The sequence below is a fragment of the Schistocerca piceifrons genome, chromosome 7 (genome assembly GCF_021461385.2).
Source record: "Schistocerca piceifrons isolate TAMUIC-IGC-003096 chromosome 7, iqSchPice1.1, whole genome shotgun sequence".
Lineage (NCBI taxonomy): Eukaryota > Metazoa > Arthropoda > Insecta > Orthoptera > Acrididae > Schistocerca > Schistocerca piceifrons.
The window spans coordinates 26427753-26442894 of NC_060144.1; the positions used below are offsets into that span (position 1 = coordinate 26427753).

At 37.5% G+C, this 15142-nt stretch overlaps 1 protein-coding gene across 1 annotated transcript in view; it reads right to left on the bottom strand.

The window, feature by feature from the left end:
• Positions 1-15142, bottom strand: part of LOC124804898 (multidrug resistance protein homolog 49-like) — a 384892-nt gene that overhangs the window by 161109 nt on the left and 208641 nt on the right. The window contains exon 10 of the mRNA XM_047265271.1: positions 5707-5931. Within this exon, the coding sequence (XP_047121227.1) occupies positions 5707-5931 (225 nt within the window). The remainder of the gene's footprint in view (positions 1-5706; positions 5932-15142) is intronic.

Consider the following 15142-nt stretch of genomic DNA (forward strand, 5'->3'; position numbering starts at 1 on the left):
TGTTCCTCCCATGGTGTGGCCATGGAGGGGAACGATTTGGGGGCCGTACTCCTGTGCGTTGAATTGATCTCGTGAATGCTTAGAGACTGTTGGTGGATCACCACCAGCAAGAGATGATGGACTACACTTCATCGTGTGTCATCCGCCCTGATGCCACCCACTCTGACCAGAAGCCCTCCCCATGGGTGCCACCCAGCTGCAGCAAAGGCTACCTGGCAGGATGGCCATTGCCGGAAATCCCGATGCCCCAGGGGGATGGCCATCTGTCACTTGGCATACATGGGGAGTTGACGGCGCAGGCATCAGCAGAGCGATCCCTGTGTTGTCAAGGGGCTACAACCAACAGGGTACATGGTGGGCCCACCACAATGGACTGGCTACTGTGCTGGATATAAAGTGCAAAGAAGTCCATGGCCATCGCCAATACAGATAGCGACAATGCATAGTGCATGGTGGAAAACACACCCAGGAAGGTGCCCTCGCCCAAGAGATGGAGAATGAGCGGAGCTGAAATGCGACAACAAGAAAGTGGGCTAAAGAACTCAATGCACGATGGACATGATGCACCGTGTAAGGTGCCCTTCCCCAGTTGGCTTGCTCTTCGGGAAAATATTGAAAAATGGAGGTCAAACCCTACAGGTGACCATCACATAAAGGCTGAAACATGTGAGACTCCTTTTAGTCACCTCTTACGACAGGCAGGAATACATCGGGCCTATTCTAATCCCCGGACATTCAGGGGGGTACGTTTTATTGCTGCAGTATTATATTGTAGTAAGAGGCTAAAGTAAAATTATTTGTTAAGTATATAGGTCTTACCAGTCAAAACTACAAAAATTTGACTGAAAACTAAAACAACAAAAAATTCCGGAATTCTTAAAAACTCCTGGGTTTTTCCCAGATGAAAACATTCCTGGGTTTTTCCTGAATTTCCCAGATGTCCCGGAGTGTATACACCTTGAATAATAAAAGTCTGAAGAAATGGATTAAAATTTGTGCCATGGCCACAATTCGAACCCAAGACACCTTGCTTCCTAGGCAAGAATGCTAACCATTACACCACTGCAGCACTAGGGCTAACATTACTTCACGGACTACCCATTTCTGCTTAGTAAGCAAGGAGACCTGGGTTCAAATCCCAGCTGTAGTGGTGTTCTGCCTAGTGAGCAAGGATACCCGGGTTTAAACACTGGCTGTGGCACAAATTTTAATTCATTTCTTCAGATTCCGTCAAACCTGGAGCTTTATTCAATTTTTATGATTTCAGCCATTCCTCAACACCACTGAACTTAATACTTATTTCATTCATTTTTTCAGTGGTACAAGGATTAAATTGGAGCAATTCTCCTTGGTTTTCCTATGTAAAGGTACATTTGAAAATAGAGTTAAGCATTTCAGCTTTTGCTTTGCTACTCTTGACTTCAGTTCCTGTCACATTCACTAGGAACTGGACACTAACTTTGATGCCACTAACAGCCTTTACATATGACCAAAATTTCCTTGGGTTTTGTGAAATATCATCCAACAATATTCTGCTACGGTAGTCATTGAAGGCATCTCCCATTCTCTCTTGAATGCCAAACATGTTTCATTCATCATTCTCTATCTATATAAAACACTAGTCTATAAATAGAGGGAAACATTCCACATGGGAAAAAAAAAAAAAAAATATATATATATATATATATAAAACACTAGTCTTTGTTTTAAATCTACTATACTATAATCTCTATTTCTTTAGAAGTTTCTTTACAATGACTATATACCATCGAAGTTCCCTCCCATTATTAACTTTTCTACTGGGTACATATCTATCAAGTGTATGGTCAACTATTCTTTTGAACTTGAGCCAGAGTTTCTCTACATGCTCCTGCCCTGTGCTGAAAGTTTCCAGTTCCTCACTGAGATATGGCACAACAGATTTTTTTTTTATCTAGTTTACTGAACATAGATATCTTTCTGCTTGTTTTACTTGTCCTTTGTACTTTGGTAATCATTACTGCCACAACTGTGTGATGGTCACTGATACCAGTTTCGGCATGACATCCTCAAAGAGATCAGGTCTATTTGTTGCCATTAGATCCAATATAATTCCATCATCATTGGGTTTCCTAACTACCTGTTGTAGGTAGTTTTCAGAGAAGGCATTTAATAATTTTTCACAGGATGTCGTATCATGCCCATAACTAACAAAACGTAACTTCCCAATTAATTGTTGGATGTTAAGTCTCCACTGATGATTATAATATGATAGGAGAACTTATGTACAAGTGAACAGAGGTTCTGTCTAAAATTTTTGGTTACAACTGGAGATGAGTATGGTGGGTGACAGAAGGACCCAATTATCATTTTATGCCCTCATCTGATACTGAGTCTTGTCCAATCTCACATGCACCTTCAATTTCTTTCTCAGTGAATTTGAGTTTCCTGTCTACTCCATCAAATACACTACCTCCATTTGCCATTTGCCTATCCTTTTGATACACACTTAATTTTTTTCCAAAAAATCTCACTGCTATCAGTTTCAGGTTCAACCAGCTTGGACACCAGGAACAGAATTGTCATGGAGCATGTGCATTGCTATTGATATCAGCACAAATTTCAAAAGTATTTGTCAAGCAATATGGTTGATATCTCCAAAAGCTCTTCACTTATACATCCAATGAGCATTACTGCCCTAAACCCATGACAGTTCCAGCTGTAGCTCACACACTGCTGTCCACACATTCCACAGCTCCTCCGGTTTTATACTTCAAAAATACACCATTCCAAATTAATTGAAGGCACTAGCAAGAAACAGTATACAAGATAGAAAATTCTATTTTTTTTGTGTGCACATTGGAAACACATACTGCTACTTTTGTCATAAGAATAACTGTTGAAATTAGGGACACAGAAATCAGTAAATTCATTAATCTATTGATGTCATATGGGATAACGTTTTAAGGTAACTCTTCACTTACACAAAAGGCATTCTTTGTTCTAAAGAAAGTAATTACACTTGTGCATAGGGTTCATACATGCGTATATTATAGGCTTGTATTCAAGCTGTTGGGTATATTAACAGCATTCTGACAGTAAATTTATTTACTTGTGGAATTGGTTGTTAACAGTCCACTGAATTTGAGAGTAACACAATGCTACTCAAAGATGAAGAGTAATGCTTCTATCTAGTTTCACGTTCCATGGATTGTTTTGCATGATAAATAGTAATGATGTGGAATGAGTCATTTTACATACACACTGCAAATTAATTTCTAAGTATAGGTATATGCTGAATATTAATAAGTGTTTTTCTTTTTATACCTACAGATATGCTACTCATGACTTTTTATACATTGCAATAATAGAAATTATTCTACAGAATAGAAGAAGTTGTCAAGAAGAAAATTTTTCAATTTGTTTTCAAATCTTAGTTTGTTGTCTGTCAGACATTTTACATCCACAAATAAGTGATCAAAAATATCAGTAGCAGCATTGTACATCCCTTATTGTGCTAAAGATAACCTGAATGTGGAGTAATTAATGTCATTTTTCCTTCTGGTACTGTAATTATGTACATCATTGTTCCTTTTGAACTGCTGCAAATTGCTTACAACAAACTTCCTGGAGGAATATGTATACTGTGAAGCATTAGTCAGAATGCCCCACTTCTTAAATAGATGTTTACAAGATGATCTTGGGTGAGGACCACATATTATTCTTACAGCACGATTTTGAACAATGAAGACTTTCTTCATTTACCCCAAAATGTTATTCCATACGACACTATTGAATGAAAACTAGCAAAAGATTTGCAATGATTCTAAGCACAAACTTGGCTGAACTAAGTTGTTCTAGGAGTTACAAAATGTGCTTTTTCCAGTTTAAATTCTCACAAAAAAATTAAATTTTCTGCCCTATTTACTATGAACCCTCCCCCCCCCCCCCCCCCCTTAAACTGTAATACCGCAGCATGTCAAATATTTTTGTAAAAGTAATCAGCAGATAAACAGAACAACAACATTTAATGCTGCAATGAATGGCACATCATGAAAGGAAACTGTGGTGAGTCATATCAAACTGAAGAGAGAGAGTGGGGGGGGGGGAGGGGGGGGGGGAAGAGAGAGAGAGAGAGAGAGAGAGAGAGAGAGAGAGAGAGAGAGAGAGAGAGAGAGAGAGAGAGAGTCACAAATACTAGAAGCAAAAATGATTTGCACTACCTTCTGGTGAACACATATTGAACACAGAAAAGGAGTGAAATACATATGTATGAAAAGATGCTTCATTAATGTACTCTTTGAATGCTGTGGATGAATTAACTCTCAAGTTCTGCCACTCCCCAGGTGCTGAGGACATACTGAAATGTGGCCTCTGGGTTTTCCTTAAGCACTATTGTGTTCACAAGCACCACTCCACCCATCCTCTTACTGCTGCAGCTGCAGAGGAGTTACTTGAATATCTCAGTGAATAAAAAAGTTTCAAATATTTATAATACAACATGCATGCCTCTGTGTGCTATCATTTGCAAAAAACCTCAATTTCATATCTTGAACTGTTGATAAAATATGACACTTTGTTATGAAAACGTGATTCCCAAAGCGCAGCAATAGAATTGGGTGTGCGTTGCATGACTGTCCACTGGATATAAAAATCAATAACTCAAGAGCAAATTGAGACATCATTATGCTCTTAATTTTAAGCAAAATTTCAATATGTTATCTACATTTCACACACAGCAACATAGGAATTAAAATCAACCACATACGAAGTTTACGCAATGTGTTTTTAAATCTGCAAATTCTTTAAAATTTCATGCAATCATTTACTTACTCTGAGGCAGCACAGTAACTATGTTGAATTATGAAAAGAAATTCAGTCCTTTATCAGGCAAAAATATCAAACTGAAAGATGAACAAAACAATTTTTTTCACCAAACAGTTTTCTTAAAATCAGATGATAAGTATAGCACCCAGAACACCATCTTGCAGCATACTTATCAGCATCAGGCAAGCAGTTTTGTGACAACAAAGCCACACTCAGAACACAATGCAGACAGAACATCTGTAGCAGACAGAGGGTGAAAGTTATATCTCCAAATAATTTTTTTCAATAACACAAAGAAATTCTTGAGTCTAAATAAGTAGACCATCAATACATGTACTTTTTAAGATGTGTGTACAACTTTTATTCAAATGACAGGTTCCACATCATAATAGTTATCATTAATATGATCTATTAAAAATGTAAATAACTGAAAAGATAACAAACTTCCCAATTGGTACCCTTATTTATGACTGTAGATGACTCATAATTAATTCACAGGTTGTTGAAATTCCTCCAAATCTTTCTTCTCTATTGCCACATGAAGAAACCTCTGGTTTCCAAACTGACTATTTTTCTGACTTCCCGTTTGAATCTATTTCTCTGAGTGCTTAGTTAGTTAAGACTTTTTTCAATGTATATTTGACTGTAAATTTATTAAATCCATTTTTTCAGTGTGTAATATTTGCGAACTGATAGAAGCTATCCAGTCACAGTGGATATATAACAATGACTATTTGCAATGAAAGTATTTAAGTCTTTTCTGTTTGCATCAGGTGTGTAATAAATATTACTGGCTGATATGTAACTTCGATAATCCCATTGTTTAAAGATTAGAGCTATAGTTAATAAACATATTTTCAATGCAAAATATTTATTATTTTATACTGCACAATTTGTTACCTTCACATCTGGACGAGATGGGTACAGAAAATGTACATTTTTAAGTTCAATCTCTCCACTGCATTTCTCAGGACAATTTCCCTCTTCACTCAGACTGTCAATTTCTGGTCTTCTATTTAGCACTTTAAATATTGCTGCTGCAGACCCCCTTGCCATTGCAAAGGCTTCCAAGTGAGGTGAAGCCATACCCATATTAACGGCACCAGCAAGGACTCCAAACAAGACCTAAGAAATGAAAAACAACCATCTACTTACAGTCCCTTAACAGGCAAATAATAAAGAAAAAACAGTCAATTTCACAAGTTTATTCCAAAAAGTTGCATTTTTCAGCGTATGAAACACAGTTTACACAAACAAGCACAGTAAAAAAATTAGCTTTGAGCATAGTATACATGTCATGATTACTGAACACTCAAACTGGAGGACAAAAATAATGAAATGTAAATAATGATGTAGCGTGTCAAATATGTCTGTAGTATACTGATGATAAATACGATTATTCTCACTGTCAGTACTGCAATTACCTGCAGGCTGCATTTTATCTGAGTAACTTACATGCAGTTCCTTAAATTCTGTAATAATACAGATACACAATGGCTTTGTGACATCAACCAAAATTCCGTTGTTCCTCTTTAAGCTGTTTACTAATAAAACACTACTAAGAAAGTCATAGCATGTTACTTTTTTTCATCATCATTTGTTTTATTATATGGCTCAGATTGGGAAATTTTAAATATGGTACTACAGCTAGTAGCTGGTACACTGGCAATGGCAAGGAAAGCCTTTCTGAAGAAGAGAAATTTGTTAACATCGAGTATAGATTTATGAGTCAGGAAGTCGTTTCTGAAAGTATTCGTATGGAGTGTAGCCATGTATGGAAGTGAAACATGGATGATAAATAGTTTAGACAAAGAGAATAGAAGCTTTTGAAATGCGGTGCCACAGAAGAATGCTGAAGATTAGATGGGTAGATCACATAACTAATGAGGAGGTATTGAATAGGATTGGGGAGAAGAGAAGTTTGTGGCACAACTTGACTAGAAGAGGGGATCAGTCGGTAGGACATGTTCTGAGGCATCAAGGGATCGCCAATTTAGTATTGGAGGGCAGCGTGGAGGGTAAAAATCGTAGAGGGAGACCAAGATATGAATACACCAAGGAGATTCAGAAGGATGTAGGTTGCAGTAGGTACTGGGAGATGAAGAAGCTTGCACAGGATAGAGCAGCATGGAGAGTTGCATCAAACCAGTCTCAGGACTGAAGACCACAACAACAACAGCTGGTAACATTCATAAGCTATCAATAGTGGAAGTAAGAGTTGTTTATCCATCCATGAACTAAGCTAAGTTAATGTCTTCACATTGGTGGTAGAATGAAGTTGTGTTTGTTTACAAAAGTGACTTAGTTCTTTAATGGTTATATTAAAGTGAAGGCTGTAAACACTCATTGAATAAGTTTTGTTATGAAGCACTAAAGAAACTGGTGTGGACATGCATATTCAAATTCAAAGATATGTAAACAGGCAGAAAACAGCACTGCGCTCAGCAATGCCTATATATGACAACAAGTGTCTGGCGCAGTTGTTAGATCGTTACTGCTACTACAATGGCAGGTTATCAAGATTAAAGTGTGTTTGTATGAGATGTTATAGTCAGCGCACAAGTGATGGGATGCAGCATTTCCGAGGTAGCAATGAAGTGGGGATTTTCCTGTAGAACCATTTCAAGAGTGTACCATGAATATCAGGAATCTGATAAAACATCAAATCTCCGACATCGATATAGCCAGAAATAGATCCTGCAAGAACGGGACCAATGACAACTGAAGAGAATCATTCAATGTGATGGAAGTGCAACCCTTCCACAAACTGCTACGGATTTCAATGCTGAGCCATCAACACATGTCAGCACGTGAACTATTCAACAAAACATCATCGATATGGGCTTTCAAAGCCAAAGGCCCACTCATGCACCCTTGATACTGCATGACGCAAAGCTTTACACCTTGCATGGGCCCGTCAACACTGATGTTGGACTATTGATGACTGGAAACATGTTGCCTGGTCAGATGAATCTCATTTCAAACTGTATCAAGCTGATGGATGTGTACGGATATGGAGACAACCTCATGAATCCATGGACCATGCATGTCAGCAGGGGACTATTTAAGATGGTGGAGGCTCTGTAATGGTGTGAGGTGTTTGCAGTTGGTGTAATATGGGACCTCTGATACAGCTAGATATGACTCTGACAGGCGACACGTACGTAAGCATCCTGTCCGATCACCTGCATCCATTCATGTCCATTGTGCAGTCCGAAGGACTTGGGAAATTTCAGCAGGACAATGCGACACACCTCATGTACAGAATTGATACAGAGTGGCTCCAGCAACACTCTTCTGAGTTTAAACCCTTCTGCTAGCCATCAGACTCCCCAGACATGAACATTATTGAACATATCCTGGATGCCTTGCAACTTGCTGTTCAGAAGAGATCTCCACCCACTCCTACTTTTACGGATTTATGGACAGCCCCGCAGGATTCATGGTGTCAGTTAAACTCCCTCCAACACTACTTCAGACATTAGTCAAGTCCATACCATGTTGTTTTGCATCATTTCTGTGTGCTTGTGGGGACCCTACATGATGTTAGGCAAGTGTACTAGTATCTTCGGCTCTTTGTGGTCATTTCTTACTGAAGGAACGAGTTAGGCAAACAACAAGATATGTGCAAAATTCATGTTTCTTATATTCTGAGCATGGATTAGCTGATCCAGATAAACAGTGAGTTGCGCATTTTGTTGTGTAAGTTGCAATCTGAAACTGAAACCATGGATGAAAGATAAGAAACATTTAATGTCATTTATCATGCCTACAGTTTGGTAAGAACCAACTAACCATTTTGATTACTGTTATTTTTGCATGACAGACACTGAAAGATATTAAAAAACAAAGCTGTGTACCTTAATTTGCCACCTGCTGTTAGGCCAGTTTTGTATGCAGGAAGTTACCCATACTTGCACCTCCATTAGAATGGGAAGACATCGAAATCCCAGGATGTCCAGGGAGAGGGAGTAGGAAAGAAATGAATAAGAGATGCAAGAGGAAAAGATAGACAAAGATTTGGGGGGGTAGGGGGTAATGTTGGACAGAGAGAAGGTGAAGAGAACATGTATGGACAGAAAAATGAGGAAGGAGGAGATGGACAGGCCCAAACACATACGTATGCAATATATGTGACATATCCATATGTGGGTGGAGCCACAAATAAAAAGTTACTATTCTATAACATTTAGCTAAGGCAGAAGAATAGCTGGAACTCAACATTTGTTAGTTCTGGGAGCTCTTCACAGTATGTACCTTTTTTTTAATTTTCTATTTGCTTGCTGTGCTGGCAGTAATTGTGTCCTAAATATTGTACTGTAATTACATTTGGGCAGAGATAAATATTCTCTCACACTCTGTTGGCTGTATTTCAGTATGTTGTTGCAGGTCTTGACTGAAAATGTGAAAATGGTAACACCAAAAAAAGAAAGGTTAAAATGCAAACATGAAAGATTGACTAAGGATTGAACCAGATTTGGCAGTGGTTGAATATATGGTGATAACATTCAAATTCCTGTAATCAACAAAAAATTGGATTTTAGGATCTGCTATAGATGATCTTTTGAAAATTACTACTGGTGATTCACAGTGTAGATCTAATGGTATACCGTATTTACTCTAATCTAAGCCGCATTCGAATGTAAGCTGCACCTGAAAAATGAGACGCAAAATCAAGGAAAAAAAATTTTCCTGAATCTAAGCCACATCTGAAATTTGAGACTTGAAATTCAAGGGGAGAGAAAAGCTTTAGGCCGCACCTCCAAATCGAAACAAAGTTGGTTCATTGTAATACGAGACACAATTTAGGTCGAATGAGTGACGATATAGCTACAGTAGTTTCGTTCGAGTCATAAGCTTAGCAGTTAAGCTTTACCAGGTAGCCATTGCTATGCGTCAGGTGCTCCATCTGTATTTATACGGGTACCCTTCCTTTTTCACGTGCTTCGTCTGGTTTGAATTGATTGCTTATTTTTCTTTGATCTGATAAGTGCCGTTCTCTTTGTTATAGGTGTTTACGTCACTCTAAGCTGAAAATGCATTACTGTACTGTGTCGTGCATTGTTTGTAACATTCTGATAATGAGTGTTTACGGCCTGTCACTGTTCGCGGCATGGCTTGCTTTTGTGTGTGCTACTGCCGCTTTAAAAAAAAAAAAAGAGGAATCGTCTCATTAGCCAAACAATGGCAAGAGACTGCTATTTGTTGTTACTTACACTGCTGCTTTCTTTGATAATGATCAACAAGAACCAAATAATAGACTGCGTATGATAGAAGATGTTCTGAACGAGAGTTTAGTGAAAATTTTTCTCCGTTTGAAAATCTTTGCAGGCGACTCTTTAGTACATTACATTCTGCACAGAAATTAGAGTCATCTTAGATTTAAAAATCTAGTCAATTGGCGTGCTTCATTTCTGACTGTATCTCTATTAGGCATAAGAATAATACGAATATAAACGTGACATGATATGTATATTCTTCCGCATTTGCTCTTGTCTCACTCTAGTTTCGTAGTTTATTAGGCAGATAGGATTTAAATGAGATAGCAACAAACACGAAACAATACATGGCAAAATGTTTATATTCATATTATTCTTATGGTCAAGAGAATACTGCATATGATTCACAATTCATAAAAGTTTCTTTTAGCAACAATCTCTTCTAACAGGTAGGAAAAAATTCAGAACGTACAGTTGGTCATATTGACAAACATCCCAAACAGTCTTGCCAGTCGGATTTTCGTAGTACATTGAAATCCTGCTACATTCGAACATGAACAATACAGAATTTGTATTTACTTCGTTGGATAATGTATGAAAATGCAGTGATTGAAACTCGGGGCGGAGAAAAAAGCTCGTCTTCCACTTTTTCTTTCTTTCTTTCTTTTTTTTTTTAAATTTACTTACTGACGCAGAGGTTTTGGCGCCAGTGTTTATCTTTGTGCCTGCAAAGCATGCCTGTGTAGCGCTACATATATTCGACGGCAGAAGTTAGTTGTGGCGGCACCTACCAACATTTTTCAGAACTTCTGCTTGCTTTGCACTCGATTCTAAGCCGCACGCGGTTTTTTGGATTACAAAAACCAGAAAAAAGTCTGGCTTAGATTTGAGTAAATATGGCAACAAAGTATTTTCCCAGTTGTTCATTATCATCTATTAGACTGTCATGCTTGGTGATCTAGCAGTAAACTACTTGCCTGGAAATTGAGAGGTCATGGGACTGAATTCTGGTAGACAATGGATGTTTTCAGTCTGCCTTTATTCTAGCCTTCAAAGCTTGACAATGCGAGGAACTGCCAGGAATTATACTTGGTTTGGATTTCACATTAAAATGTAGGTCCTTTTTCCTCCATTGGATAACTGGGGTAGATTACGAATACCCAAGTTGCCGAAGTGGCATCCAACATAAAGACTTGCACTCAGTCATTGAGTGGCACAAAGTTGTTGTTATTGTTATTGTTATTATTATTATTATTATTATTATTATTATTATTATTATGTTGAACTGAAGGAGTTTTCAGTACATATAAATGTTCCAGATGCAGCGAGTCACTATGTGATCGAGGCTAAGGAAGCAACAAATTATATCCCTTGCACTAATGCATCTTCACACCAATATGCAAAGTTATTCCTGCTTCCCAGAGACTTCAGTCAAATTATTATGTCAACTCAGAGTGGCATAACTGTGTCCTTTCTCAGTTTGCACACTATTGACATTCGTTTTTTCATCTGCAGTCAAAACTGTTATGGCTCAATCAATTGTTGTCTTGTGACTACATTAATCAGATCTTCTATGGAAACATTGAACTGTAGGGATTGAAGAAATGCATATAACTGCTGTTAGGTCCACTGCACTTTCAGTGCCTATACTTTTGAGGCCTGTTATTAATTTGAGTCCTGACCTGAGTACTTTGTATGCAGACTTCTGCATCTGCCTTTAATTGTTGATTCTCTGCACTTATTTGCTTTATTGTGGCCTATAAATTATGACACAATTTTGTAGGAAATTTTCAAGGGATCGCATCAGGATGGGAGGATTATGAGAATGTGGAAGAGGGAAAAGACAATCAGCATCAAAATCTTATAGGCACCAAAACTATGATCATATTGAAGTTACATATACTTTATTTGTCAACTTATGAACGCAAAGCACAGACATTGCCCTGCCCACCTTACCACTTCCATCCCTACTAAAGTGATTGACACATGACCCGTCTTATGTCACACAGAGTTAACATTCTCCACTGGGTCAGTAGCTTCAAGCACAAGATTTGTCAATGGTGTAATGTGTAGGTCTTGATGACAGTGGGGTAAATGCATTCACACAGATGTCCTGGCACATAATACTTCAGGATGAAGGCATGGGTTCTTAAATATGCAAACGTAATAAATGATGGATTAGGTCATATTACATAATGCTGAGTAATTCTGAACATGATTAAAAAGAGGATTAATTTTTTCTTCATAGTATTCCCTTCAGATGTATGAGTGTAAGCTAAAAAGTAGTGCTTCCATTAACTCTTAAGACTTTTGAAATAAAACAAACTTCATTCTACCTCTTTATTCCTCACGTCTACATATTAAATTCTCAACATAGTCACTCTGGCGATGAGTACATATGTCTTAACAAGAGACCAGTTTGTTGATACCGACACTGTAGAATGTTTGACTTTGTTGATGAAGTCACATCTACATCTACATTAGTGATGCGAAGGAAGTGCAACAACAGAAGCATTCCAAATTTAGTGGAAGCGGAAATGGGAGAAAAAAAGGAACAATTCTTTGTCAAAGACTATTTTTTATTATATTAATACTCAAAATTCATCACTGGCAGATTATATTTAACAAAAAGTAGTTTTTCTGTTTTTCATCCTGCAATCTATGTTGATGTTCTTCGTATATGAGACCAGCTCCACCGAATAACTGTTCACTGGCTACACTACTGGGAAGAGCTGACAAATACTGGCGAGCTAGTGGCAATAGATACTGGTATTTGTGTCCATTTGTTTTTCACCACATTAGTGAATCATCTTTTAGAAGAAGTCTTTTTTCTTTTTGTACTCCAGTAGGTTTGACTGTGGCACTGAAAGTATATTGTCATTTTCGAATTATAACGTTTGTAACAATGTTTCTAATGGAAATTCTATGATTAAGCCACAGCTTGTTGAAGGCTGAGTTTCAATTTCAAAGCAGCACCTTTTAAAGCTAGTAGGTACAGAGTCATCTTGAGATGAGTTTGGAGCTCTGATTTTCATCATCATCATAATAAGTATTTGGAACTCAACTTGCTATATGACAATACCATTGAAAAATTTGGGCCTTTATCGTTGATCTAAATACATCACAATTGTGTGCTTATTAATTTTGGTCAGTTCTCCAAATCTCATGCTCAAATTCAATTCATCATGTAATTTTCTTGTAAAATTTTGGAACTTTTCTGAAGTATTAGTTTTTGTTTCTTCTTGTTGTAAAGTGATCACAAGAACTTGAATTAGTGGTATGACATGAAATGCTCACTTGAGAACTGCTTAAGTTTGTAGTAATTTCTGCAAATGGTTTCATTACTTCCACAAATTTGAAAATCGTTCCCTCACATAGAATATGCCGTTCCAGTGCAAAACAGAAGAAATTAAATTAATAGATAGGATTTTCATAAAAATGAAATACACAATACTTACACTAAAGATTAAAACTCATTTATATATATTTAACAATATTCACCATGTTGGGCAATCTGAATGACAGATAAAGCAGGTTGCTTGTTATGTGCCCTTTGAATTTTTGCCAGCTTGGTTTGTGCGACTAAGGAATTATTGAAAAGGGTGGCAATTTTTCTCAATTTAGCCATAAGTTGTAGGAGCCACTCCTGTGATACCACAGCAGCTCGAATACAATATGCGATGTATTGCACAATTCACGTCATCAAAGTCACACAACTGCAGAGTTTTAATCATGTCAGATCCACAATCATGTATAATACAATACTCTGCTTGGTGATTTATGCCCCATTCTTGAAGTATCATTTCAGATTTTGTCAATATTACACCACCTGTATGATGCCGAGTCATGACTACACGTTTCAAAATTATAGACATCTTGTGAAAATTCTTTGAAGTACCATGAGAAGTCAAACTAAGCAATGAAGTTCCAGAATGCAGATCAGACCATATGTCAGTTGAGAAAGATATATATTTTTTTTAATTCTTCAAGTACATTTTTGATTTTTCTTGCCAGCTTATTGTACATGTTCTCACTCAAATACAAAGTAAAAAAAATCATGAACTTTCAACTTATACTTTGGAAGAACAGCATGCATTACTCAGCGAAAGCCAGTACCCTAGACAAAATTAAACAATAAGTTCTGGAGAACAATCATTTCAGCAATCACATAATCCATTTGTTGAGATTTTAGGTGTGAGGAATCCCAATAATCATTTACTTGCAGACATTGTTGCAATGTAAGTTACTGTTTAGCATCTTCGGATGTAATAACAGAAACCTATAACAATGACATAAAAATAGTAAAATACCCAAGAATTTAAATATGTAAAAAGAAATACAAAAATAAAATACCAAGTTGCTAAACAGCGCACATCAATGATTGACAGCATGTCCAGCTAAAGTGACAATCGTAAAAGAAAAGTTTCTTAACCAATTTGTAAATAATATTTGTTGTTGACTGGCAAGACAGCCAATCCACTATGACAGGTAGCCAAAAGGCACGCGTTTAAGCTCACGCAGGATGGCGTGAGGTCTGGAACAGGACAAGGTCTTTATAGTAGCAAAAATAGTACGTAGCTTCTGGAATACTTAACTTTAATCCATAATTGATGAACATCGGTCTAACGGTACATGCATCACAAGATAAATAGCAATTGATAATGGCGCCTTGCTGGGTCATAGCAAATGACGTAGCTGAAGGCTATGCTAACTATCGTCTCGGCAAATGAGAGCGTAATTTGTCAGTGAACCATCTCTAGCAAAGTCGGCTGTGCAACTGGGGCGAGTGCTAGGAAGTCTCTCTAGACTAGACCTGCCGTGTGGCGGCGCTCGGTCTGCAATCACTGATAGTGGCGACACGCGGGTGCGACGTATACTACCGGACCGCGGCCGATTTAAAGGCTACCACCTAGCAAGTGTGGTGTCTGGCGGTGAAACCACAATATTGCAGTTTTTAAGCAGGAAGTTAATATAAAAAAAATTGGATTTTATTCTTCATATTGCAACTAGGTTTCGTTACTTTATTTACTATCATTAGTGTTCATTTTAAAACTGATGATAGTAAAGAAGTTACTGACACCTGGTACGCAATATAGAGAATAAAATGCAATCAATAA